General features: G+C 42.7%; 1 protein-coding gene across 2 annotated transcripts in view; it reads left to right on the plus strand.

Annotated features, from left to right (window-relative positions):
• Window positions 1-27,035, plus strand: part of SDHA (succinate dehydrogenase complex flavoprotein subunit A) — a 36,634-nt gene extending 9,599 nt beyond the window's left edge. For both annotated transcript variants that reach the window (XM_066243036.1, XM_066243027.1), the window contains exons 3-15: window positions 42-203; window positions 2,499-2,642; window positions 2,901-3,065; window positions 4,292-4,440; window positions 5,085-5,209; window positions 6,671-6,839; window positions 7,650-7,845; window positions 8,603-8,774; window positions 13,811-13,929; window positions 22,735-22,846; window positions 22,954-23,084; window positions 25,132-25,245; window positions 26,455-27,035. In XM_066243036.1, coding sequence (XP_066099133.1) covers window positions 42-203; window positions 2,499-2,642; window positions 2,901-3,065; window positions 4,292-4,440; window positions 5,085-5,209; window positions 6,671-6,839; window positions 7,650-7,845; window positions 8,603-8,774; window positions 13,811-13,929; window positions 22,735-22,846; window positions 22,954-23,084; window positions 25,132-25,245; window positions 26,455-26,541 — 1,845 coding nt within the window. In that variant the 3' untranslated portion in view covers window positions 26,542-27,035. The remainder of the gene's footprint in view (window positions 1-41; window positions 204-2,498; window positions 2,643-2,900; window positions 3,066-4,291; window positions 4,441-5,084; window positions 5,210-6,670; window positions 6,840-7,649; window positions 7,846-8,602; window positions 8,775-13,810; window positions 13,930-22,734; window positions 22,847-22,953; window positions 23,085-25,131; window positions 25,246-26,454) is intronic.
• Window positions 27,036-27,622: the final 587 nt, after the last annotated feature.

Raw genomic sequence — 27,622 nt, forward strand, 5'->3', positions numbered from 1 at the left:
TAGCTGACTATGTGATTGACAGGTGAATCTTTCTTTTCCAGATTTCTACGCAGTACCCAGTAGTGGATCATGAATTTGACGCAGTGGTGGTGGGCGCTGGAGGAGCAGGCTTGCGAGCTGCGTTTGGCCTTTCTGAGGCAGGGTTTAACACGGCCTGTGTTACAAAGCTCTTTCCCACCAGATCCCACACTGTGGCAGCCCAGGTAAGAGAAGGGTCTCTCTCGGTGCTTTCTGGCACCTACATGGCAATGGGTAGTCCAGCCTTTCCCTGAGCAGGCTGCCTTCCCACCGTGCTCTCACACTCACTCGGCTCAGTCCCTTAGGGAATCTGCGCACGCTGCCCCCACGCTCATTGCTTAGAGCCTTGTTGTCTCTCTTGTTTCTGCTCTAGTCACACTTGTGTTTTCTTTGACCACTCCATGTAGCCCCCTCCCCTCTTCTTGCTTTAATTTCTTTTACCACACTTGCCAATCTGAAATGAGCTTGTCTGTGGGCCTGTTTTCTGTCTTCTCTGAAATCTCGTGGTTATTTCTGCATCCTCATTAAGTGTGGTGGTAATGAGCTTTGATGATGGCATAAATGTGCAGGACAGAAACATAGTGGCTCTGAATTTAGGGAAGAAGACAAAAGTAAGGTGAAAAATTACTCAGTGATTTCATAATTTTGTTCTTTTATTGTAGGCACACTGTAGGTCTACCCAGCTTGCATGCAGGTAGTATTCCAAAATCATATTGACTCATTTCTTTATAGAGACAGGAGTGTGTAGTAATCTGGAATAGCCTGTATTCGGTGTCCAACAGTGTTCTTCAGGCACTTAGCTGTACATGTACTTTGCTCTAAGCTATGCTTTTGTCAGCTAAAGAATAAATAATGTATACCTTTGGTGAATTCATTATCTGAAAGGAAAAATACGGATAATTCTAAGTAATGTTGCAGAATAAAACAATGTTCATGTAGTACAATATTAAAAAAGAATAAGGAAAGACTAGTTTTTTTATTTATTTTTTTTTTAATTAATTATTTTTATTTATTTATTTATTTATTTATTTATTTATTTTTTACAGAGACAGAGAGAGAGTCAGAGTGAGGGATAGACAGGGACAGACAGACAGGAACGGAGAGATGAGAAGCATCAATCATTAGTTTTTTCGTTGCGCATTGCGACACCTTAGTTGTTCACTGATTGCTTTCTCATATGTGCCTTGACCGCAGGCCTTCAGCAGACCGAGTAACCCCTTGCTGGAGCCAGCGACCTTGGGTCCAAGCTGGTGAATTTTTGCTCAAAGCAGATGAGCCCACGCTCAAGCTGGCTACCTCGGGGTCTCGAACCTGGGTCTTTCGCATCCCAGTCTGACGCTCTATCCACTGTGCCACCGCCTGGTCAGGCAAGGAAAGACTAGTTTAACTTGAATGTTGGTTCTTGAGAAAACAGGTTTAATTGGAAGGATGAGAGAGGTAGGGGCTTGGGAGAGTCTGAAGAGTGCTTCTAGGACTGTCCAGAAGACCAGGCATCTGTGGCCCTGATTCTCATTAATAGTAGCAATAAAATAAATAGCATTTATGCATGCACTGGGCCAAGTATTTTTGTGTTATTTTAAACTGCCTTTCTGTATTCTGCTACTATTCTAATATGTAACATATGTTCTCAAGGTTGTGTTTGGGTTTACAGTTGGAGGGGTTGAGAAGGGAGAGAGGAAGTATATAGAAAGGTTCCTTGCTCTTTGCCAATGACTCATTTTGTCTTAACATAGAACTTGGCAAACTGAGGCATAGCAGCACTAAATGGGGAAGTAATTCCAGTATGGGTGTGACTGATTAACAATCAGAAAAAAGAGGGGTAAGTTAGAAAATGTGCCTTTACTGAGAAAAAAAAAGAAAGAATTATATGAAGAGGAGGAGTCCAATTTTAAGTTGAGGAGGAAAAGGGAGACCCTTACATTTGGCCTGTGCTGCATTTTCGGTGCCTCTGAGGGGCGGGGGCAGCGGGATAAGTGGGGGTGAGGTGACCATGCAAAGCAAAAGGAAGTGGAGGTGTGGGGAGTATGACTCTGAGTTTGGAGTTTATTACTTGGTAGTAAGTAACTTCTCATCTTTAACACATGCCTGTAAATACCACTAGGAACATTTTGTCATAAAATTATCCAGATTTGTTGAGTACTTTTTAGGTACCAGGTTTGGGAAGAAGCATTGCAGACATAACCTCTCACTTAGTTCTCCAGTCAACTCTTCAAGGAGTTTAGCGGGTGAGGGATGCAATAACTTGGCCTACATCATTAGCTTGGTAAGGGAAAGAGCATGATTTGGAATCTGTCTTACAGTACTGCCTCCCTCTAGTAAGGAAGGTCCTGGAACCAGTCCTTAGATTCCTCTCAGATAGTTACTTTGCAAGTTGTAGCTTCCTCCAAATCCATTTCCTGGTGAGGGGCCCTAGAGAGATGAGCCTGGAAGATGCCATAGGGCTCCCATTTGTAGCTCCTAAGATTGCTCTGTGTTTCCAGGGAGGAATCAATGCTGCTCTGGGGAACATGGAGGAGGACAACTGGAGGTGGCACTTCTATGACACTGTGAAGGGCTCTGACTGGCTCGGAGACCAGGACGCCATCCACTACATGACAGAGCAGGCCCCCGCCTCTGTGGTTGAGGTAACACCCCCACTGTCTGTTTCTAATGCTCAGGCATAATCAGCGGAAAGGGGTGGTGACAAGCCAGTGTAACAATGGAAATCTTTTCTGTTACTAACCATTCAATTCATGTAATAAGGAAAATTTTCTCTTTTCTGAAATGTCAACAATATCATAGAATATGTTAGTTTGCAGATTTACGTTGAAGTTGCTCAGAATGAATTAGCCATGAGTGTGTTGATTCCTTTAAAGTACTAGGTATTTGTTTTTGTTTCACAGCTGGAGAATTACGGCATGCCATTTAGTAGAACCGAAGATGGGAAGATCTACCAGCGGGCCTTTGGTGGACAGAGCCTCAAGTTTGGGAAAGGCGGGCAGGCCCATCGGTGCTGTTGTGTGGCTGACCGCACTGGCCACTCTCTGCTGCACACGTTGTATGGAAGGGTGAGCCTACCCTGGGTACCCAGGGTGATGGGACATGGTCCATTCTGGCCACGCATGTGGTGATGAACAGGCCACCCTGGGGATGCGTCAGAGTGTCAGAATGTAAGCCTAGGGAATGTTTTAAAAAGCAGCAGAATAACTTGATAGGGCCATGTGTAATAATGGTTAGTTGGAAAGTGTTTATTTTAGAAAACTAAACTGGTAATCATTGCACCCAGGTTATCTGTCACGCTGAAGGTGTGAGAGCAGAGCATGTATTTTAAGGCCCTTTCACCAGCTCTGAGTTCATGAGCTGATGGATTTGTTTTAATACTTAACTGTTAATCCTGGACTAAGGCTTGCAGGGTAGTAGTCACTAGATAATCGGAGCCAACTTTGGCGTGGCCAGATAATCAATAATAATTCTGAATACTAATGATTCAGAGTAATCAGTATTCTGGACTCTTGTTTACAAATGGGACAAGTCATTGATTTGCAAGTGTTAAGATACCAGTGGCTTCTCTGTTGACAGATATGTGACAGCACCTGCACATCCCATGTAATTGTGTCACATGGGAAGCTGCCAGTTTCATGAAAGACCCTTCCATTAGGTGAGGGGACCATCAGATCCAGGGCTTGGGCCATCTTCGTCCAGTATTGAACCTTCTGCTGCCCTAAAAGTTTGCTTATCTGGGCAGTCCAGTCCAGTAGCTTCTCACCACATGTGACCATCACAGATGTGGCTGGTGTGCTGAGGAGCTGAATGTTTTGTTGTAATTAGATTCGGTGACTGCGTATGGCCAGCACCTCCCATATAGTACAGCTCAGCCTAATTCCAAACCCTGTGGTCTGTGAGCCCAAGCTCTGGCATCAATCCGCATGTAGCACCAGAGAGCTTGGAATGCCTCTTAGGGTGTGTAGGAATAAAGAAATGGGTTAGCTCATTACCAGTGTCTTCCTGGCACAGTCTCTTGGCGTGTACTGACATGTGTGCACCTTTTCCTGTTGTTTATACAGCCAAGAGTAGAGTCGCTTCTGTGTGGCTTCACGGTAACATCAGCACTGTGTTGGTGTGAGTTGGTGTCTGTGACTCGTTTCTAGCCTGGTACTCTCCCAGGGTTTACCTGATCCATTTGTTACATACCACATCAAGGTGTTTGACCTGTTCACACGAACAGCATTGCCTTAAATGCTGATTTAATAACCTAATGCAATTGAAAATGTGAATCCTTTTTTTCTTTTTTTAGTCTTTGCGATATGATACCAGCTATTTTGTAGAGTATTTTGCCTTGGATCTCCTGATGGAAAACGGGGAGTGTCGTGGTGTTATCGCGCTGTGCATAGAAGACGGGTCAATCCATCGCATAAGAGCAAAGAACACTGTTGTAGCTACTGGGTAGGAATCTAATTTTTATTGAATTTAACTTTTCTAGAGGGAAGTTGAGTTTCAGAGGTTCTTTATTCTAGTAAAAGTAGAGGCATTTTGGACATGTGGTTCAGACACAAGCTGTCCCTTAGCCTGTGAGGGTAATCACTGTTCCCAGCCTCAGTTCTTCCTCTCTCAAGGGGCAACAATAGCACCTGCCTCTGAAGTGGGCAAAAAGAATCTCTTATCATCAGTTCACAATGGGGAGGACCTGAGAGGCCTAGAGAGTCACATGATGCTTTCTGGATTACCTTCTCTTTTGCTTTAATGGATACTGTTTTATACTGATTTCTCAGGTAGATAAGTGCTGTTTGGTCACATGATGGAAATAAGTAAATGCCAGTTGATACCATCAGTCTATTATTTTAACCCTTTAAAAATGTGAATCCATACATATTTAAAATTTCATTATGAAAGTGATATATATACTTCTAAGAGAAATCACTCACACAGCACAAAAAGACTTAAGTACAAAGGAGAGTGCCTTCTGTCCCAGCCTGCCCTCCTAGTTGTCCAGGGTAGTTGCCCAGAGGGCACCTGTGGTGGTTGCCATTACAAAGGAGGTTCCATGGGGCGCTGTGTGAAGTCACCACTCTGGCTTGTCTGTTTTCCAGAGGCTACGGGCGCACCTACTTCAGCTGCACATCTGCTCACACCAGCACCGGAGATGGCACAGCCATGATCACCAGGGCTGGCCTTCCGTGCCAGGACTTGGAGTTCGTTCAGTTCCACCCCACAGGTGGGATGGGGCTACCTTCATAGAACTGAGGCTTTTTGTGTCTTAAGCATTCAGTACCTATAGAATGCTCTGCATTTCTTTACAAACTTCCCTGCTTTCTGTTCTCTCAGGTCGTCACTTGTCATTTCCTCAGGAGACTTTCCTAGCTTCCCCCAAGGCAGTAGAGGTCCTGTCTTAACTACGCCTTGCCCGGGTGTACTTACCTAGTTGTAAAGCATTGGTTGTTCAATGTCCCCTTCCCCATTGGACTGTCAGCTCCGGGAGGTGGGGGTAGGTCTGTGTCACTGCTGTGTTCTCAGTGCGTGGCACCTGGTAGGACTTCAATCAGCTTTACTGAGTGACTATCCTGGAAGTGAGGGGGAGTACATGTGACCGGAAAAGTGGCATGGGGAGATTTCGGTTTGTAGGGAGAACATCAGGCTGTCACAGTAACAGTGACATCAGGAGTCAGCTTTGACATGCAGGGCGCCATGAGATGCTAATGAGTGAGAGGGCCAGTCATGGGGGGGAGATGAGCTCTGCTCGGCTAGTCAGACAATACAGCTGTGGGATTTGGATGGGGCTGGGCTGAGCTGGGGTGCAGCTTTGAGAGAGCTGGGAGGATGTTATCCATAAATGAATCTGAGAATCTGTCTCTTGGGAGAGGAATCTTGTCCTGATCTGTCAGCGGAGGAGACGCCACACCTGGCCACAGTGGCCGCCATGCTAAGTGCTAGAGCTGTTTTCTTTTTGCTCTGTTAGTGTGTCTTTTCTGATCCCTGGCAGGGATGAAAAATAAAAAATGTGGTTTTTTAATTGTTAGTTGTAAATAACTAGAACATGGCTTAGCATTTCTCATTTTCATTACACTGAGGGACCAAGTTGAGGTGAAAGGCACCGACCTTGTGTGCTACCAGCCATGAGTTTGGGCTCTGCCCTTCCCAGCTGTGTGACACTGGGCAACTCCCTGAGCTTTAGTTACCCTTTTCTGGAAATGGAGTTAATATTACCTGGAGTCATTGGGAAACTTAGAATTGTACATAGCAAGTACAATATGAGTCATAACTATATAATTATTACCATTGTTAGTATTTGGTTACTTTAGATATAAAATTTCCAAGCTGGCTTTATTTCCACCTAAACTAGTCACCACAGTTTCAGGGTGCAAAAGAATGATCAAGAATTAAAACAAAACCTGAGATAGTTAACATACTTAGTTGTGTTGAAAGGTTGAAATGCAGTTAAGATCAGAGTGCTCAGCAGGGCTACATTATTGTCCAGGGCAGCTGTCCTTCCCCCTCGCTGCAGTTTTGTTAGTGCCTTTTGTTATTGAAACTTTCTACTACTATTCCTTAATTTGTCTTACTCTTGACTTTAATGTCCTTTGTATAACCTTTGGCCCCCCACCCCCATGTCTTTTAGAAAACACTCGCCTAAGCCTGGCATTGTCCGGTTGTGCATAATTAATTGGATTCTTTGCAGGTATATATGGTGCTGGCTGTCTCATCACGGAAGGGTGCCGTGGAGAGGGAGGCATTCTCATCAACAGTCAAGGCGAGAGGTTCATGGAGCGATATGCCCCGGTCGCAAAGGACCTGGCCTCCAGAGACGTCGTGTCCCGGTCCATGACTCTGGAAATCCGCGAAGGAAGGTCTGTGTGATTATTTCCAAAGGTGTCTGCATGCACACGCATGCATGCACACGCATGCATGCACACACAGTCTCCTTTCTCTTGGTGGCTGTTCCTGTCTGCATTTTCATATGGGCCAGTGTGGCTTCTGTGTGAGTTGCAGCACCCACACCTACCTCTGTAGGTAGGTGGCTTTTACCTCTTCTACTTCTGACTGTTCTCTTTAGAGAATTATGTTTTGGGAAGTTAAGCCAATTTGATGTAAATCTTTCTCAAATCTTTGGAACATAATTTGTGTGTGAGTATGAGATAGAGACAGCGTTGGAGAAGTGAAGCATGACACCACCACCTGGACATGGCATGTGAGCCTTTGGTGTTGTATTGTGTTTTAATCCATGTTTGGGGACCTTCAGGTTTTGTGGGCTATTTGTTCTTCAACAAGGCAGCTTTCGGCTCCTCAATGCCTGACACTGCCTTACTGTGATGATACCTCAAATGTCTGCTGATACGGCCTTTGGCGGTTTTACATTTTTACATAAAAACTGAGAAGTCAAATGATTCTTTGTAGTATTTGGCATAAAAGGACTTTGAAATGCATTTACCGAGGAAAGTGTAGGAAACTGTGAGGCCAGGATGCCTGTCCATGATGTTCACGGCTGTGTCCAGTGTCTGGAGTTCACCTGGCACATAGTAGGTACTAAGAAAAGACAGGATGAATGGGTTTATCCAGTATCAAAAAGGGGGAGCCTCGCACGCTTCGATGATTTTATAGTCTCACCTTTTCTGTAATCATTGTTCTTTCCTTTATGTTGTGCTGTGCTATTTCCCCAGAGGCTGTGGCCCTGAGAAAGATCACGTCTACCTGCAGTTGCACCACCTGCCCCCAGAGCAGCTGGCCATCCGCCTGCCTGGCATTTCAGAGACAGCCATGATCTTTGCGGGTGTGGACGTCACCAAGGAGCCGATCCCTGTCCTTCCCACTGTGCATTATAACATGGGTGGCATTCCAACCAACTACAAGGGGCAGGTGACTGACTACTACACAGAAGGAAAGAGAAGGGGACAGTTAGCCCACGTTGTACTTGTCCCTTTAGGTCTTAGAGGAAAAGGCAGATGTTTTCCTCAAAAAAGTGCTATTGTTTGATAGGCTGCTCTTACTTTAAATTGCTATTACCAGAGGGCAGAGGAAGGCCTTAGTAATTAAACTCCAGTTTTTGCATTCACTCCTTAATAATTAGGTAGTTCTTAATAACTTATTAATCCTTCCTCAGTAAATAGTCCTAGACAGCAATTGCAGTTTTTTCCTATATGATCTCATGTTATTTTTCCAGTGACCTTCTGAATTGTGTGTTCTTTACTGTTAATATGTTTGGGTGGTTTGCAGATCATAGAGAGCTTTTCAGTCAGTTACTTTATTTTAGTTCCTCCTCAGGTGATATGGGTAAGAATTGTATTCTTACTTCATAGATAAATTAAAAGTTGGAAGAATCTGAATTACAACTCAAGTCTTCTACCCTGCCATGCTCCCTTCATCTGAATCCCAAATTGGAGGATGGGAATAAAGGGGGTCAAGTCAGGTGGTGGGAATTAGCTGTGGGATTGAAGTTGCAGGTGCTGCCATGGGAGTCCTTTGACTTAGGCACAGGGTAACCGATTTCCGGAGGCAGAGGGAGGAGACTGGGCGGATAGGTCTGAGGGTTCCTTGCAGAGGAGAGAAGACCCTGTCCTTCCTTTGACCTGCACCACAGCTGCTCCTCTTACATCTCTGTTTCTCTTCCCTGCAGGTTCTGAGGCATGTGAACGGCCAGGACCAGGTTGTGCCCGGCCTGTATGCCTGTGGGGAGGCCGCCTGTGCCTCGGTGCATGGCGCCAACCGTCTTGGGGCAAACTCACTCTTGGACCTGGTCGTCTTTGGACGGGCGTGTGCCCTGAGTATCGCAGAGTCCTGCAGACCTGGTGTGTTTTCTTGGAGTAGCTAGCCAGGGTATTCGGGGAGTGAAAGGTTTAAAGTCAAGGTCTGTAATTGGAGATTTGCTTAGTAATCATATAGTGCTGGTCTGGTTTTCCCCTGGAGGTGAGGAAACAAATTCAGAGGTTTATATGGTGGCAGGCTGGAGACTGGACACAGGTTGGAGCCAGGAGCTGTCTTAACAGTTCAGAGGGTGATGTGTTTGGTCAGAATATACTGCTCACAAAAATTAGGGGATATTTCAAAATCAATATGAAGCCTTGAAATATCCCCTAATTTTTGTGAGCAGTATATTCTTTGTAGTTTTTATGATCTGCTTAGAAAAATCACTATTAGGCCTGACCGGGCGGTGGCGCAGTGGATAGATCGTCGGACTGGGATGCGGAGGATCCAGGCTCTAGACCCCGAGGTTGCCAGCTTGAGCGCAGGCTCATCTGGTTTGAGCAGAGCTCACCAGCTTGGACCCAAGCCCGCTGGTTTGAGCAAGGGATTACTCGGTCTGCTGAAGGCCCCCAGTCAAGGCACATATGAGAAAGCAATCAATGAACAACTGAGGTGTTACAACGAAAAACTGATAATTGATGCTTCTCATCTCTCTCCGTTTCTGTCTGTATGTCCCTATCTGTCCCTCTCTCTGACTCTCTCTCTGTCTTTGTAAAAAAAAGAAAAAGAAAAATCACTATTAGGAAATTGTTATTATGAGGGGAAGTTTAGTACATATTACTTGCCTGGGCCATTCTAAAAACAAACTGTAACCTGCTAATTGAGAAAGGGATGGCTGAATGCAAACAAAAGGATGGAGTCATAGCCCTCTCCCTTCAGTGATACAATGAGTTTTAATTTTTTTTTTTTGTATTTTTCCAAACTTGGAAGTGGGGGGCAAGGGGGGTGGATGACAGACAGATTTCTACATGTACCCGACCAGGATCCACCCAGCTTGCCTACCAGGGGGCGATGCTTTGTTGCAACCAGAGCCATTCTAGCACCTGAGGTGGAGGCCATGGAGTCATCCTCAGCACCCAGGCCAGCTTTGTTCCAGTGTAGCCTTGGCTGCGGGAGGGGAAGAAAGAGAGAGGAAGGAGAGGGGGAAGGGTAGAGAAGTAGATGGGTGCTTCTCTTGTGTGCTCTGACCGGAATTGAACCCAGGACTTCCACATGTTGGGCCAATGCTCTACCACTGAGCCAATCAGCCAGGACTTAGAATAAGTTTTAAGCAGTGATTTTCTTCTTGTGGTAATTTAAAATATTTGCAGAGGAATAAATTTTGTGCTGAAAGTGTAAATCTACATTAAATACCACTAAGAACAGGACAGCTACTATTGCTCTGACCTTCTGGCATTTTTTTTTTTTTTTTTTTTTTTTTTTTTTTGTGGCAGAGACAGAGAATCAGAGAGGGACAGACAGGAAGGGAGAGAGATGAGAAATATCAATTCTTCATTGCGGCTCCTTAGTTATTCATTGATTGATTTCTCATATGTACCTTGACTGGAGGGCTATAGCAGACCAAGTGACCTGTTGCTCAAGCCGGCGACCTTGGGCTCAAACCAGGTGAGCTCGCACTCAAGCTGGCGACCTCGGGGTCTCAAACCTGGGTCCTTCCGCATCCCAGTCCAATGCTCTATCCACTGTACCACCACCTGGTCAGGCCCAAAGGCTCTTAACATTAGTTACCTTGACCTGTTTATTCAGAACAACAGTGTGAGATAGAGACACTCTTCCCGAAGCAAGGATGGTATGATTCCTGGGCCTTCTCACTACATTTCACTGTTGTTAACTGAACTGTTCAGTATCAGTTTCATTGTTTTTATTGAATATAGTTTTTTGTACCGATTTTAAATTGGTAAAAGTGATGCTTTAGAAACAGTACAGTCTTACTAACTACTAATTAAACATAGCCCTTAGTGTAACAAGATGCAGTACCCCGTTTTGCATCTGGAGTTACCAAGGTGTGCATAATAAAAAGGACAGGCTACATGTTCAGAGACACTTCCATGCTCTGACCACAACTGCAGGCTAAAACTGGGAGGCAGGGCCTTGGTGTCCAGTCATTGTCCCAAAGGTAAGAATTACACCCACCTGGACTGACCCCAGATCTAGTGCTCGTTTCCCTGGCACAGAGCTTGATACCAAATCTTCCAAAGGAAAGCAGAAAACTTGAGGTTCCCTTTCTTCAAAAATGAGAAAAGGAAGTTTCATAAGAATACCTTATCATCTGAATGATCAGTACACATTAAAATTTTTTTTTACAACTCTGCAATATAAAGGAACAAACTACTTATACATGTAACAGCATGGGTGAATCTCAGATCTATTAGGCTGTATGATCCTGACCCAAAAAACTACATTTGTATGATTCTATTTTTATGACATTCTGGAAAAGACAAAAATAGGGACTAAGGTGGATCAGTGGTTGCCAGGGACTATATCCAACTTGTGGTGGGGTTTATGCAACTCTCTTTGTCCAAACTTGCAAAACTCTGTACTAAAACTAGTATATGGTATATTTCAATTACATTTAATTATTAAAAGTGCAAAAAGGATGCCCTGGCCAGGTATCTTAATTGGTTAGAGCATTGTCCCAGGTTGCGGATTTGATCTCCCATGAAGGCATATACAGGAAAGCAGCCAATGCATGCTTGAATAAGTAGAACAACAGATCTCTCTCCCTTTCTCTTTCTCTCTCCCCCTCTCTCTTTCTCCCTCTTTCTTTCTCTCTCCCTCTCCCTCTCTCTTCCTCTCCCTTTCTTTTTCTCTCTCTCCTTCTCCTCCTTTTTCTTTCCCTCTCCTTTTTTTTCTCCCTCGTTTTCTCCCTCCCACTCTTTTTCTCTCTGTCACTCTTCCTCTCTCCTTCTTTCCCTCTCTTCCTCTCTCTTTCCCTCTCTCCCTCTCTTTCCCTTTCTTCCTTTCTCTTTCTAAAATCAATCAATAAAATTTTTTCTATTTTTAAATTGTTTTTAGAGGGAGGAGAGACAGAGACAGACTCCTGCATGCACCCATACTTGGATCTACCCAGCAAGCCCACTGGGGGATGATACTCTGCCCATTTGGAGCTGTTGTTCCATTACTCAGCAACCGAGCTCTTCTTAGCACCTGAGGTGGAGGCCATGGAGCCATCCTCAGTGGGGCTAACTCACCTTAATTGAGCCATGGCTGTGGGAGGAGAAGAGAGAGAGAGAGAAGCGAGATGGGGGAGGGGTGAAGAAGCAGCTAGATGTTTCTCCTGTGTGCCTTGACGAGGAATCGAACCTGGGACATCCACATGCTGGGCCAACACTCTACCACTGAGCCAACTGGCCAGGGCCAATAAAACTTTTTAAAGTGCAAAAAGGAAAGGAAAAAGTGTTTGCACCACTGCTTTCCTCAAAATGTAAATATTTAAATATTAAAGTGTTTAAAACGTATTCTGTGTTCCAGTTATGGTGGTTACAGTAATTTGTATGGGTATTAATATGTGTGTAGAACTATTTACCTAAAGAAAAAGGTCTGTCTATTTTACTAAATGAACATTTTTTATTTTATTTATTTATTTATTTTTACTTACTGGTTTTAGAGAGAGAGGAGGAGGGAAGGAGAGGGAGGAACATTGATCCATTTCTGTATATGCTCTGACTGGGGGTTGAACCAGCAACCTCTGTGCTTAGGGTTGGCTCTCTAACCAACAGAATCATTAGGCCAGGGCTAAATGATAATGTTTTTAAAACATTAAAAACAAAAGCAAACGGGACAGTAACCTGCATGCATAGAAGAGCTCGGGCCAATTACACTGAAGTCATTGCCTTGCTTTATCTGCAGACCTCTGTTCCTGCATTTCATACCTCCTTGCATGTATTACATGCTGAAGAAAATACATTTAGTAATGTCATTCCCAAGAAAACCTTAAAAATCCTCAAAACATTTATGATTTTAGAAAGTGAGAACAGGAAACCTTGAGGTGTAGGCAAGTAGATACAAGGGTCAGGATCAGCAGGCGACATAAACACGGCTGGCCAGGCCAGTAGGGGAAGGAGAAGTTGGCATATTTGCCAAGAACCACTGTTTTAAAGGATATTTTCCCGCCTGACCGGGCGGTGGTGCAGTGGATAGAACGTTGGACTGGGATGCGGAAGACCCAGGTTCGAGACCCTGAGGTCGCCAGCTTGAGCACGGGCTCATCTGGTTTGAGCAAAAAGCTCACCAGCTTGAGCCTAAGGTCGCTGGCTCCAGCAAGGGGTTACTCAGTCTGCTGAAGGCCCACGGTCAAGGCACGTATGAGAAAGCAATCAATGAACAATTAAGGTGTTGCAATGAGCAACAAAAAACTAATGATTGATGCTTCTCATCTCTCTGTTCCTGTCTGTCTGTCTCTGTCTATCCCTCTCTCTGACTCTCTCTCTCTGTAAAAACAAAACAAAACAAAACAAAATGGATATTTTCCCCATAATAGAAAGTAATGGTGCAAAGTCTGTTTGCATAAATCTAATTTTTTTTTTTTTTTTAGAGTCAGAGAGAGGGATAGATAGGGACAGACAGACAGGAATGGAGAGAGATGAGAAGCATCAATCATTAGTTTTTCGCTGCGACACCTTAGTTCATTGATTGTTCTCTCATATGTGCCTTGACCACGGGCCTTCAGCAGACCGAGTAACTCCTTGCTGGAGCCAGCGACCTTGGGTCCAAGCAGGTGAGCTTTTTGTTCAAGCCAGATGAGCCCGCGCTCAAGCTGGCGACCTGGGAGTCTTGAACCTGGGTCCTTCTGCATCCCAGTCCGACGCTCTATTCATTGCGCCACCGCCTGGTCAGGTCATAAATCTAGTTTTTAAACTTAAAAGATGGCTTCTCTTTTTTTCATTGAAAAATTATTTATTGAACAACTACAATTTGCCAGAAATTTTGCCTTTATGTTTACTCTTTGCCCCTGAGTCCATAGATGGTTCCTCAGGTATAGTGTGGTACAGATGGTGTTACAGGTGCATTTTCCAAACTCCCTGAATAATACACATTTGGTGTTACTCACTTCATCTGGTTTTTCTCAATGTTTTTTTAGGAGATAAAGTTCCCCCCATTAAAGCAAATGCTGGGGAAGAATCTGTCATGAATCTTGACAAATTGAGATTTGCTGATGGAAACATAAGAACATCGGAACTACGACTCAACATGCAGAAGGTAAGAACCTGGACGCGCTCTGCAGTGCGCACACCGGCCGCTTCGCTCGCCCTGCACTGGGGTTTGAGGTGAACAGTGAAGGATTTATTCGTTGCTGTGTCAAGCAGGAGTACTCAAGAGATCACGTAAGAGAAAAGTGCCCACCTTTCCACATAGAAGGCTGGAAGGAACGGCCAAGGGCAGTAATAGCGACTCCACAGCAGTCAGGGACTCGGTCTTCTCTCATACACTCCAGGATGCTTGTGTGTGGGCTTTCTTCCTCACAACATCTCTGGCTGTCCTGTATGTGTCACAGCTGAAGGAGGAGGACATTGGAAGGTCTGAGCTCAGTTCCCAGCTGTACACTTCCTTTTTGCGGGCTTCCTGGAAGCCTGCACATCTCATTGCCGTGAAATTAATTCTGTCATCACACCTAACTTCCAGCAGCTCTGGGAGATGTTCTTATACTGGGCCACTGATGCCTGTAACTGAAATCAGGAATAAAATCATGGATAACACTGGGGAACAAAATTTTTGATGCATCCACAAAAACACTTGTTTTTATCATAATCAAATGTCAAAATAACCTGGAGATGTTTTCTCTGAAAAAAAACAACACTTGTTCTTACCTAATTCAAGTGTGTTGATCTCAAATCGGACATTAGTTTTTCTCTGTAAGCTACAGTTATTTTGCAATTCAAGATTTTAGGTTTTTATCTTATTGTAAAATTTCCAACATTTAGTTTAACATAATGAAGTAGAATGTCTTCTTGGGCATCATCTTTGTGAAAATATAATAATTTATATAATGCAGGAAATACACTAATACACTAAATGATATGATTGCATCAGAAGTTGGCTATAGCTTGACCAGGCGGTGGCACAGTGGATAGAGCGTCAGACTGGGATACAGAGGACCCAGGTTCAAGACCCCCAGGTCACCAGCTTGAGCACAGGCTCATCTGGTTTGAGCATAGCTCACCAGCTTGGACCCAGGGTCGCTGGCTGAAGCAAGGGGTTACTCGGTCTGCTGTAGCCCTATGGTCAAGGCACATATGAGAAAGCAATCAATGAACAACTAAGGTATTGCAACAAAAACTAATGATTGATGTTTCTCATCTCTGTCTGTTCCTGTCTGTCTGTCCCTATCTATCCCTCTCTCTGACTTTCTCTCTGTCTCTGTAAAAAAAAAAAAGTTGTCTACAATTTCTAAATAGAACATATTAAAACACTTATTTTAATCATAAAATTTGGACAAAACTTATTTAAATTCTATTCAGGCAAAAATTTGCATTTGTAGCTCTTGCGTTTGTGAACTTGTTGAGTACAATCTTGTTTGATGCTCCAACAGTAGTCTGCTCATCACTAACAGCTCCAAGGTTTTCGGGAAACTTATCAAGGTGACTATTCAGGAAGTGAATTTTAATGCTCTTGTTACATCCAATATCGTGGAAAGCCAACAGCATCCTTTGAACCAGAAGTTCATAGTTTTCTGCTTTTTTGTAGCCAAGGAAGTTCTTTGTAACTGCCACAAAAGACTGCCATGCTGCTTTCTCCTCCTTATTCATCTTCCTGGCAAATTCTTCATCATGTATGAGGGTTTGAATTTGAGGTTCATCGAATATACCTGCTTTTATCTTCTCAAAAGACAAGGCAGAAAAAGCAGAAATAATATGTTGAAAGCATTCAGTTTCTTTATTCAAAACCTGAACAAACTGCTTCATTAAGCCAAGTTTGATGTGAAGTGGGGGAAAAATGATCCTGTCTCGACTAACTACAGGTTCATTCACAATATTTTGCATCCCTACTTCCAGAGCTTCACGTTTTCTGTGTCCAGTGTTTCTCCCAAGCTCGGCTGTCCCACAAACACAGAAAGCAAGGATACTTCGTGAAACCTCTCTGTTGTCCTAGCAGGAAATTTAACATTTTAAGATCCACACAAATGATCCAGTTATGCTCTTCATACTTCAGAAAGTCAAGGACAATTTTTATGTCATTCTTCCTAAGTCATTCAATTTGGGTTGGCTAAACTGCTGAGGGGTTAATGACTGCTTGGCATCAGAAGAAGACCCTTCAGATTCTGCAACCATTTCCTCATGCATCTTATCAAAATACACTTGATCACCATGTTCACTTTCTTCATCCTTAGAAGAAATAAAACCATTGAAAACTAGAACCGGGAGTGTCTCAGAGTGTGGGATAGGTCGTATTGCTGAAGGAATATTAGGATATGCGATCATATGCCATTTTTTCTTGCCGATGCCCTTTTGTATGGATCAGACAGAAATAACATTCACTGCTGTGGTCCTTAGGTTCATGCCAAACCATGGGAATACCAAAAGGCATTCCTTTGTGTTTTCTTTTTGTCCAGTCACGAAGCATTTCCTCACAATTATGACACACAATATGAGGAGCCCAATTCTTATCTTGATCGCCAAGGGGAACTTGAAAATAGGCAATATATGCACGTGTCATAAATGATGAAATATTGCGCCTTTGACGTTGAAGTGTGTAACAGCCACATATATAACAGAAGGTGTCAGGACTATTCTTAAATTTATGCCTACTTGAAGAAGCCATGATTCAATCTTAAAACAAAATAAGAGGGTGTTTTTATTTTGTTTTGTTTTTTGTTTTTACAGAGAGAGGGATAGACAGGGACAGACAGGAATGGAGAGATGAGAGGTGTCAGTCATCAGTTTTTCGTTGCGCAGCGACACCTTAGTTGTTCATTGATTACTTTCTCATACGTGCCTTGACCATGGGCCTTCAGCAGACTGAGTAACCCCTTGCTCGAGCCAGTGACCTTGGGTCCAAGCTGGTGAGCTTCGCTCAAACCAGATGAGCCCGTGCTCAAGCTGGCGACCTTGGGGTCTCGAACCTGGGTCCTCAGCATCCCAGTCCGACGCTCTATCCACTGTGCTACCGCCTGGTCAGGCAAGGGTGTTTTTATTAGATAATTTTTTACATTTAAAAACAACTACAATTATGTAAAAATGATGTTTGTAAAACATTAATTGCCTTGTGGTTATGTTCAATCCAAGATTCGTTGCCCACAGAAATATATAAAAACAGTTCTAAAACCTCATGCAACAGCCTGACCTGTGGTGGCGCAGTGGATAAAGCGTCGACCTGGAAATGCTGAGGTCGCCGGTTCGAAACCCTGGGCTTGCCTGGTCAAGGCACATATGGGAGTTGATGCTTCCAGCTCCTCCCCCCTGTCTCTCTCTCCTCTCTAAAAAAAATGAATAAGTAAAATAAAATAAATTAAAACCTCATGCAACAGAAAATGAAAAAAATTTTGTTCCCCAGTGTAATGGATGGAAACTGTAATCTGTGCATTGGTTACTATAAGAGTATTTAACTTCTAGATCAGCATGTCTAGTGGAACATTCTGTGAGGGTGGAAATGTTCCATATCTTTGACCACATGTAAATATGGAGCCCATGAAATAGAGCCAGTAGGACTAAAAAATTGAATTTTAAATTTATTTAATTGAAATTTTAACATAAATAGGTACATGAGGTTATTGGCTACTGCATTGGATAACATAGGTTTAGAGCAGTAAAAATAGTATGTAAAATTGCTAGGAATCCATCAAATTCTAATACGGAGATTCTTGGTCTATGAATGAGATTTCTGTCCACTTGAGGTTATTTGTGAGAATTTCTATGTGGAAACATTTTCTGAAAAGAAGCCCCTTGCTTTAGTCATATTGTGAAAGGGTCCAGTGGCACATACACACAGCACCAAAAGAAAAAGTTGTGTATGGCCATGCAGCTTCTGTCTTCAGGTGGGACGGGCTTCAGGGAGGCTTGATGGACCAGTGTGGAAAATAGCACATGATAAAGGGGTTTTACAAGAGTGATGAAAGGTCATTCAGTAAATGATAAGAAACTTAAGCAGATTCTACTTTTCATCATGCCTAAAACAATTTTCAAGTTTATTTCATATCACATTTCTTAGGAGCATGAGCAGTAAAGCTCTAAAAGTACTTAATATATGAAAGCTTCTACAGAATAACAGCAGAGTAAGCAGTGAGGGTTCCCGGGCCTCTTTACGACTTGACACCTCAGCACCTATGCCTCAACACCCACTGCTGAGCACCTCTTTCATCTCAGCACTTCTTAATTTGCATCACCAAGGGGATGTCTGCTGGTTCTTGTAACATTTAAACCAAACCTTGTGAGTGGGGCAAGAAGGTATCCTATAGCCCTTGTGTAGTTGCTCTCTCCTTGAATATTCAAAGATGGGAGAGCTTATACCCTTTCTGCCTCCATTTATTAAAAGCTTTAATTAGAACTTTATTTTGACATCCATTTATGATAAAATCTCTCAATAATGTGGATATAGAAAGAACGTATCTTGGTCCTGGCTGATTCACTCAGTGCTAGAGCTTGGCCTGGCATGTGGATATCCTGAGTTTAATTCCTGATCAGGGCACACAGGAGAAGTGTCTATCTGCTTCTTCACCCCTCCTCCGTCTCGCTTCTCTCTCTCTCTCTCTCTCTCTCTCTCTCTCTTCCCCTTCAGCAGCCATGGCTTGATTGAAGTGAGTTGGCCCCAGGCACTGAGGATGGCTCCATGGCCTCTGCCTCAGGTGCTAAGAAGAGCTCGGTTGCTGAGCAATGGAGCAATGCCCCTGATGGGTAGAGCGTCGCCTCTAGTGGTCTTGCCAGGTGGATTCCAGTCGGGGCACATGTGGGAGTCTGTCTCTGCCTCCCCTCCTCTCACTGAATTAAAAAGAAAAGGAAGGAACATATCTCAACATAATAAAAGCCATAAATGAAAAGTTCAGCGGTGGCGCAGTGGATAGAATGTCGGACTGTGACACATAGGACCCAGGTTCGAAACCCCAAGGTTGCTGGCTTGAGCGTGGACTCATCTGGCTTGAGCAAGGAGTCACTGGCTTGAGTTTGGGATCATAGACATGACCCATGGTCGCTGGCTTGAGCCCAAAGGTCACTGACTTGAAGCCCAGGGTTGCTGGCTTGAGCAAGGGGTCACTCGCTCTGCTGTAGCCCCCGCACATGTGAGAAAGTAATCACTAAGCAACTAAGGAGCTGCAACGAAGAATTGATGCTTCTCTTCTCTCTCCCTTCCTGTCTGTTCCTATCTGCCCTTTTCTCTCTGACTATCTATCTCTGTCAAAAAAAAAGTCCATAGCTTACATCAGGGGTCCCCAGACTTTTTACACAGGGGGCCAGTTCACTGTTCCTCAGACCATTGGAGACTGGACTATAAAAAAAAAACTATGAACAAATCCCTATGCACATTGCACATATCTTATTTTAAAGTAAAAAAAACAAAATGGGAACAAATACAATATTTAAAATAAAGAACAAGTAAATTTAAATCAACAAACTGACCAGTATTTCAATGGGAACTTTGGGCCTGCTTTTGGCTAATGAGATGGTCAATGTCCAGTTCCATATTTGTCACTGCTAGCCGTAACAAGTGATATGACGCGCTTCCGGAGCCCTGACGTGTATGTCCCACGTCACCGGAAGTAGTACTGTATGTGAGCGACGCCACGCTTTGTGGCACCACCACATACAGTACTCCAGGAGCACAGGAGGCATCTGCATTGATGCCTCCTGTGCTCCTCTCACTGACCACCAATGAAAAAGGTGCCCCTTCCCGAAGTGCGGTGGGGGCCGGATAAATGGGTTCAGGGGACTGCAGTTTGGGGACCCCTGGCTTACATCATACTCAGTAGCGAAAGGCTTAAAATTTTTCCTCTAAGATAATTAACAAGACAAGGATACCCACTCTCAGCACTTTTATTCAACATAATATTGCAAATCGTAGCCAGAGTACTTAGGCAGGAAAAAAGAGATACAATGTATTCAAATTAGAAAAGATGTTAAACTGTTACAATTTGTGGCTTACATGATACTGTATAGAGAGAATCCTAAAGATTCCACCAAAAAACTACTAGAACTAATAAATGAATTTACTAAAGTGAACATACAAAATGCAACATACAAAGATTTGTTGCATTTCTACATACAAATGATGAACTATCAGAGAAATTAAGAAAACTATCCCATTTACATTTTCATCTAAAAGAACAAATACATAAGAATAAAAGTAACCAAGGAGGTAAAAAACCTGTATACTGAAAACTAACAAATTGATGGAAGAAATTAAAGAAGAAACAAACAAATGGAAGAGATTCTGTGCCCAGTGGATAGCAAGAATTAATATTGTTAAGATGTCCATACTACCCAAAGCAATCTACAGATTCATTGCAATCTCTATCAAAATTCCAATGGCATTTTTTACATAAAACAATCCTAAAATTTGTATAAAACCACAAAAGACTGAGTAGCCGCAGTAATCTTGAGAAGGAAGAGCAAAGCAGGAGACATCACACTCTGATTTCCAACTATATTACAAAACTATAGTAATCAAAGCAGTATGTATGGTGTTGGCATAAAAACAGACGTATTGATCAGTGGAACTGTATAGAGCAGGGGTCTCAACCTCGTGGGCCGCATGCGGCCCGCCGAACAATTTTGTGCGGCCCGCAGACTAATCCACGAAGTTCAAAATATTTTGGATAAAATTAAGTAAGCCTAGGGGCCTACTTGTATTTTTCATTTCTCTAGCATCCTAGCTAGATATTAGCTTAGTTAATAGCAGTTGTGATGCGAACTACAGTTTCTGGTCGTTTTGTGACACTGAGTAAACTGCATGTACGATTGTACTTGTACTGATTTTTTTTTGTTTTCAACTGCAGTGAGAAAAGTGTTGCGTAACAGTTGCCTTTTGTAGACCTAGTGCGGCCCGCCAAACGGCTATGATCTTGCTCTGCGGCCCACATGCTGAGTTGAGTTTGAGACCCCTGGTATAGAGAGATCAGAAACCCATGGATATATGATCAATGAATTTATGACAAAGTAGCCAAGAATATTCAATGGGGAAAGGACAGCTTCTTCAGTGAATGGTGTTGGGTAAATTGGACAGCCACAAGCAAAAGAATGAAACTATCACTGTCTTATAACATACACAAAAATGAACTCATAGTGAGTTAAAGACTTAAGACTTGAAACTATAAAGTTTCTAGAAGGAAACAGGGATTGAGCCCTTTGACATCAATCTTAGCGATGATTTTTGGAATCTTAACAACAGAAGCAAAGCAACTAAAGCATAAATTAACAAGTGAGACTACATCAAACTAAACAGCTTCCTCTGCACAGCAAAGGAAACCATTAACAAAATGAAAAGGCAGCCTATAGAATGGAAGAAAATATTTATAAACCATATATCTAATAAGGGACAAATATACAAAATATATAAAGAATTCATGCAACTGAATAGCAAAAATAAATTTGATTTATAAATGGTCAGAGGATGCATGACTTGTGGTGGCACAGTGGATAAGGTGTTGACCTGGAATGCTGAGGTCACCAGTTCGAGACCCTGGGCTTGCCTGGCCAAGGCATATACTAGAAGCAACAATGAATTGATGCTTCCCATTCCTCCTTTCTGCCTTTCTCAAATCAATAAGTGAAAAAAAGAGAAAATCTAAAAAAAAACCACAGAACAGGCAAAGGATCTTAATAGACATTTTTCCAAAGAAGACATAAAAAAATGGCCAACAGTGCCTGACCGGGCGGTGGCACAGTGGATAGAGTGTCGGGCTGGGATGTGGAGGACCCAGGTTCGAGACCCCGAGGTCGCCAGCTTGATCGCGGGCTCATCTGGCTTGAGCAAAAAGCTCACCAGCTTGGACCCAAGATTGCTGGCTCGAGCAAGGGGTTATTCAGTCTGCTGAAGGCCCACGGTCGAGGCACATATGAGAAAGCAATCAATGAACAACTAAGGTGTCGCAACGAAAAACTGATGATTGATGCTTCTCATCTCTCCATTCCTGTCTGTCCCTATCTATCCCTCTCTCTGGCTCTCTCTCTGTCCCTGGTAAAAAAAAAAAAAAAAAGGCCAACAGGTACATGAAAAAAAATGCAAATCAAAACTACAATGAGATAATCACCTCATGCTTGTCAGAATAGCTGTTATCAAAAACATAAGAAATAGGTGTTGGAAAGGATGGTGAGAAAAGAGAACCCTTGTGCACTGTTGGTGGGAATGTAAATTGGTGCAGCCACTATAGAAAATAGTATGGAGGTTCCTCAAAAAATTAAAATAGAACTACTGTTGATTCAGCATTTTCACTTCTAGATATTTACCCAAAGAAAACATAACTCTTCAAGATACATGCTCCTTTGTGTTCATTGCATCAGCATTTATGGTTGCCAAATCATGGTAACAGTGACAGATAAATGGATCAAGATGTGGCACTAATGTACAGTGGAGTATTGTTCAGCCATAAAAAGAAGGAAGTCCTGCCATGTGCAACAACATGGATGAACCTTGAGGGTATTATGCTAAGTGGAGTAAGTCAGAGAGAGACAGTTACCGTAATACTTTCATATGTGGAATCTTAAAACACACGAAACCGAGCTCATAGGTGTAGAGAGTGTAGAGAACAGATTGCTGGTTGCCTGAGATGAGGAGTGGGCAAAATGAGTAAGGAGGGGTCAAAAGGTACAAATTTCTAGTTTAAAATAATTAAGTCCTAGGGATATAGTATATAGCTTGGTGGCTATAGTTAATATTGTATTGCATATTTGAAAGTTGCTAAGACAAAACTTGGCTTTAAAATTCAGAGTAATAAACACTATCCTAGTTTTTCTACTTAATTTACATAAATATTTACCAAAAAAATGAAATGAACAAGAGGAAAATCTGAAGGTGTAGTAGTTTTTGATTGGCTTCTTTGTATGGATACAATCTTCCCATTGATATTTTGTGTTCCAGTCAATGCAGAACCATGCCGCAGTGTTCCGTGTGGGCAGTGTGTTACAGGAGGGCTGTGAAAAAATCAGCCAGCTCTACGGAGACCTGAAGCATCTGAAAACATTTGACAGAGGTGAGCAGTTCCCAGGCCCCTGCACACAGTAGGGTGCAGGATGTCCCATTCAGCGATGACTTAGCCCCACCCTTTCTCTCTCTCACGGGTGCCTTGTGTGTCCCCAGGAATGGTCTGGAATACAGACCTGGTGGAGACCTTGGAGCTGCAGAATCTGATGCTCTGTGCACTTCAGACCATTTATGGAGCAGAGGCCCGGAAGGAGTCACGTGGCGCTCATGCCCGGGAAGATTACAAGGTGTGCCTTTGTGACCACTTGTGTGCTCTGGATGTCCTCCCCCTGGGCATTGCTCAGTCCCTAACTAACCCTGCAGTGTCTCCACATTTTACTTCATTTTGAGTGAAATGAGAAAAGTAAATTGAGAAACATGCTTTTATTTCCTCCTGGTAACTTTTATACTTGCGTTCTCATTGTATTTGTATCACAGGACTTTTTCTGGCTTTGGGTCAAGGTCTCCTCCTGTCAATAGTGGCATCTCTAAGCAGAGCACACTTTTCCTCACTATGGCAAAGGTTAGCCTGCACCTTGAGTGCTATTGCCAGAAAATGCAACTTGACTGTTTTAAGATGATGAGCAATTCATCCTTTTGGGCCTGTGATTATGGATCCTCATCTTGGGGCCACTGTTTTTTAAAGGGGCTGATTTTTATGCAAAGCATACTTGTCAGATTTCTACCAGAAAAGAGCACTCAGCTTATGAGAGCAAAAATCGTGGACAGAGGAGATTGGGGCAAATGCCAGTTAAGGATGAATGACATCTACAATTCCTGAGCCACTTTCCCGCAGACAGGCACACAGACTGGTCCAGGACAGAGTTTGGGTTGCTGGCAGTCTTACCAGCCCACCAAACAGGGTGAGTGGGGGATTGGCTAGGAAGAGGATCTTGATTTATTGTGAAATTTTATTAATTGATCCTCTACTAATTGGGGCTGGATTAGATTTGCTGTTTATTTGGTGTGAAGGAAGAGATTGGTAAGCACATTTTGTCATGGGTACGGGAGGACTGGAAGTTTTTTCCTGCTGTGCGTTAGCAGTTCTTGTGGCTGCAAAGAAGTGATTCAGTCAGATAAGCATGTAGAATCCAGTCACCCTAGGAGAGCGCACCCCGTCCTTACAGGTTTAGAAGTGAGAGAAGGTGCTGTGGCTCATTTGCCCCTAGGTAAGGGGTCTCACCTCTGCCTGCCACCACGCTTGCCTCCCTTTGCAGAATAGCAAGTGTTTGGATCTTTGAAGAGGATCTTTCTTGTATGACTTATCCATTACCATGTGTGAGTTATTCCTTAATAGCATTCAGCTTCTCTTTACAAGATTTTGAAATTTTTTATATAATTGCTAAGATTAAAACATTTAAATAAAAAAGTCTGAAAGAAGTTGAAATCTCCCAGAGTACAGAGCAAAAAGACAAAGTATTTGATAAACTTTTCAGTGCATAAAAGCACATACACAGAATTCTGGACACTCCCTGCCACTGCACAGCCACTGCCCAGCTCTGTGGCCTGAGCTCGGAGGTCTTGACCTCATCAGGACTTGGGCAGGGGTGGAAATGGGATGAGTGAAGTGAAGACATGGTGTTCTGGGATGGGCTGGTACAGAGTGAAGGGCTTTCCAATAACTAGAGGCTAACAGTTAGCTAATGGCTGGCATGTCGCGTTTCCCCATTCCCCTGAGTCTGGTACTTAGTTGTACTGTTACATGCTTTGTGTTCTTTTAGATGCAATGCACACAAGTGGTTTTTCATTAGGAATTATAAAGAGGCAGACATGAGTTGGAAAATGAACTGAGAGTGTTCTGGTTCTCTGAACAAGGTCTGCTTGGGACAAGTGGGATCTCCTTGTTGAGTGGGATATGGGGATTCATATCAGACCAGTCTTTCATGTATCTGTTAAATGAGTTTGCTACATTTTGTGGTTATGTTACTCTGTTAGAGTAGTAAGAAATTTGGGCCAGACCAGGCAGTGGCGTAGTGGATAGAGCATTGGCCTGGGATGGCAAGGATCTAGGTTCAGAACTCTGAGGTCACTGGTTTGAGCCCAGAGGTGCTGGCTTGAAGCCTAAGGTTGCTGGCTTGAGCAAGGGATCACTCACGCTGCTAGAGCCGCCCTTACCCTCATGTCAAGGCACATATGAGAAAGCAATCAATGAACAACTAAGGAACCCCAACAAAGAATTGATGCTTCTCATCTCTCTCCCTTCCTGTCTTGTCTCTCTCTCGCTCGCTAAAAAGGAAAAAATTTGGAATATAATTATCGGCGTTTTCTTAAATAAACTTACTTTCTTGGTCTCAGGAGCGGATTGACGAGTATGATTATTCCAAGCCGATCCAAGGGCAGCAGAAGAAGCCGTTTGAGCAGCACTGGAGGAAGCACACCCTTTCCTATGTTGATGTCAGGACTGGGAAGGTAAGTGGGAAATGTAGTTTGCTCACATGTGCACTGATGAACTGAGAGAAGCACCATGGATTTAAATAGACTGCTGATAGATTTTAGACACCACTGAAAAAGACACAGTCAGGCTTCTTCCTGGAGACAGGATCTAGCAGGGGTAGGTTGTTCAGAAGAGCCAGCCTTCCACAGCATTGGCGCTGGGCAGGGAATAAGCACCCAGGGCCTGGTGGCAGGATCTCAAATGGTAATTTCCAAGCCCATGGAGAGTGAGGGGTGGGACAAGAAAACACCCCTCTCCCCACCTTCCCATTGGCTGGACCACATGGAAGAGCCTCAGGGAAGCCCAGGGGATGCAAGGAGCAAGCAGAGAAGGAGTGGGGTGGGCAGATCCTAGTGACAGCCAGCTGATTGCCTCAGAGGTTCTTGGTCTTAGCCATTGGGCATTTTTGGTAGGTGTTAAGATTCAGAAATAATTAAGATACAAAGTTTTTACCCCTAAGCTTTTAATAGTTTATAAGGATAGTCTTGATCTTTTATCTGGGTCTACAGAAATTAAATTGTGCTCTGTGGTTATTGCTTAATATAGAGTGCCCACTGTGACTGTTTCCTCTGGGCAGTTCGTCGTTTTCATAATTTTCTGACTATAGGAAGAAGTCAGACTTTCCTCTCTCAGTTCAACCCTATTTTTACTAATATTTGAGATTTTTGATGATTATAAAAGAAATACAGGCTCATGTTAGAAAGTATAGAAAGTACAAAAAGAATAAAATTAATTTTATAAGCTCACCATTTATATATATATATTCTTTATTGTTATTTTGTGTATGTGTACGTTCTTTTCCTTGTGTGTATGTATATAAATATTCACTTACAAGTGGGAAAAAATGGAAGTAAATACATAATATAAAGGTATTTCAAGTGTGACAGTATATACAGGGTTTTACCTACTATGTGAACATTTTTATTAAATATCGAGAATTTTGTACAGTCATTTTAGTTATGTTCTACTACGTAGGTTTACCATAATTATATGGCTGGGGCCCTGTTGTGCATTTAGGTGATCTTCAAATTTGTTGTCAAAAAATACTCCACTGAATACCTTTGTTTTTAAGTGCCTGCATCATATTTATCTGCAAATCTAGTTTTGTAGTTAACTTTCAAAATAGCATAAGACAGTGCTGTTAGTACTTGTGCCCTAACTTTCCACCGACTCTTCTGTTTAAGGTTTCGCTGGAATACAGACCAGTAATCGACAAAACTTTAAACGAGTCTGACTGCGCCACAGTCCCCCCAGCCATTCGCTCCTACTGATGAGACCACAGTTGACCTGCTTTTGTAATTATGTATAATAGCTCACAGATGTGTTCAAAGTGTAACTGTATTTTTAAAATTCTGTATTCTAGTGAATAGGAAGTGCCATCTCAATAGAGATCATCTGCAGTGGCCAGCCGCTTGCCAGTAATCAAAGCCGAAAGTGTTAAGCTTATCTTTATCCCTTGCTTTATTCTTGTGAAATAATAAAACTTGGCAGCATTCTTAAGTAAAACATAAATTGCAAACTTGTTTAGGCATATTTGTTGACCTGAAATATGTGCTTTTTTTTCCCCTTGGTATATTGAAGAAAACAAACATTTCTTTCTTGTTCTTAGGAAATGAATGGTATAATATGTGAAAATGTGTCCTAAAGCATTTAAATAACCAAATACTAAATGAAACTGATGTGAATGTAAAGGGCTTTCTTGCCTCCCACTTCCACGAACATTTCCTCCTTGTTCTTAATAAACAAATGGTTTCATATGTGAAAATGTGTCCTAAAGCATTTAAATAACCAAATACTAAATGAAACTGCTGTGCATGTAAATGGATTTCTTACCACCCCACTTCCTTTTGGGTCTTGCTAGGGGTCACACCCACCTTCTTGTCTTACTGTCACTTCTGTGAAGTCCAATCTAGGCAGTTATGTTCAAAATTCATTTTTTCAGATTCTATTTTTGTTTTAGAGATTGTCTTCAAAATTTTTAAGTTTATAAATATGTTAAACATTTACATGATTTCAAAGTCTGTTGTATTCAGAGCTCACCTCCTTAATTGTCCTTGCACCCTCTCTTCTCCCCTTAGAGCACCACTTTATTTTTCTAGTTAGTGTTTTAAGAAAAAAAAGAAAGCAAATAGATGTTTGCATTATATCAGTAGAGTTATCCTCATTCCTTCTGCAGCTTCATACTTACCAATATTACAGATGCTACAATGAATGACTTTGCTTGCGAAGTTGTTTTCTTTGCCAGTTTCTTTGAGCTGGAGTACTAGGTACAGAATTGCTAGGTCACCTTTTGTCAGATGTTGCCAAATTCTCTTTCTTAGTGGCTGTGACATTCTGCATTCCCACTAGCAA

The sequence above is a fragment of the Saccopteryx bilineata genome, chromosome 1 (genome assembly GCF_036850765.1).
Source record: "Saccopteryx bilineata isolate mSacBil1 chromosome 1, mSacBil1_pri_phased_curated, whole genome shotgun sequence".
NCBI lineage: Eukaryota > Metazoa > Chordata > Mammalia > Chiroptera > Emballonuridae > Saccopteryx > Saccopteryx bilineata.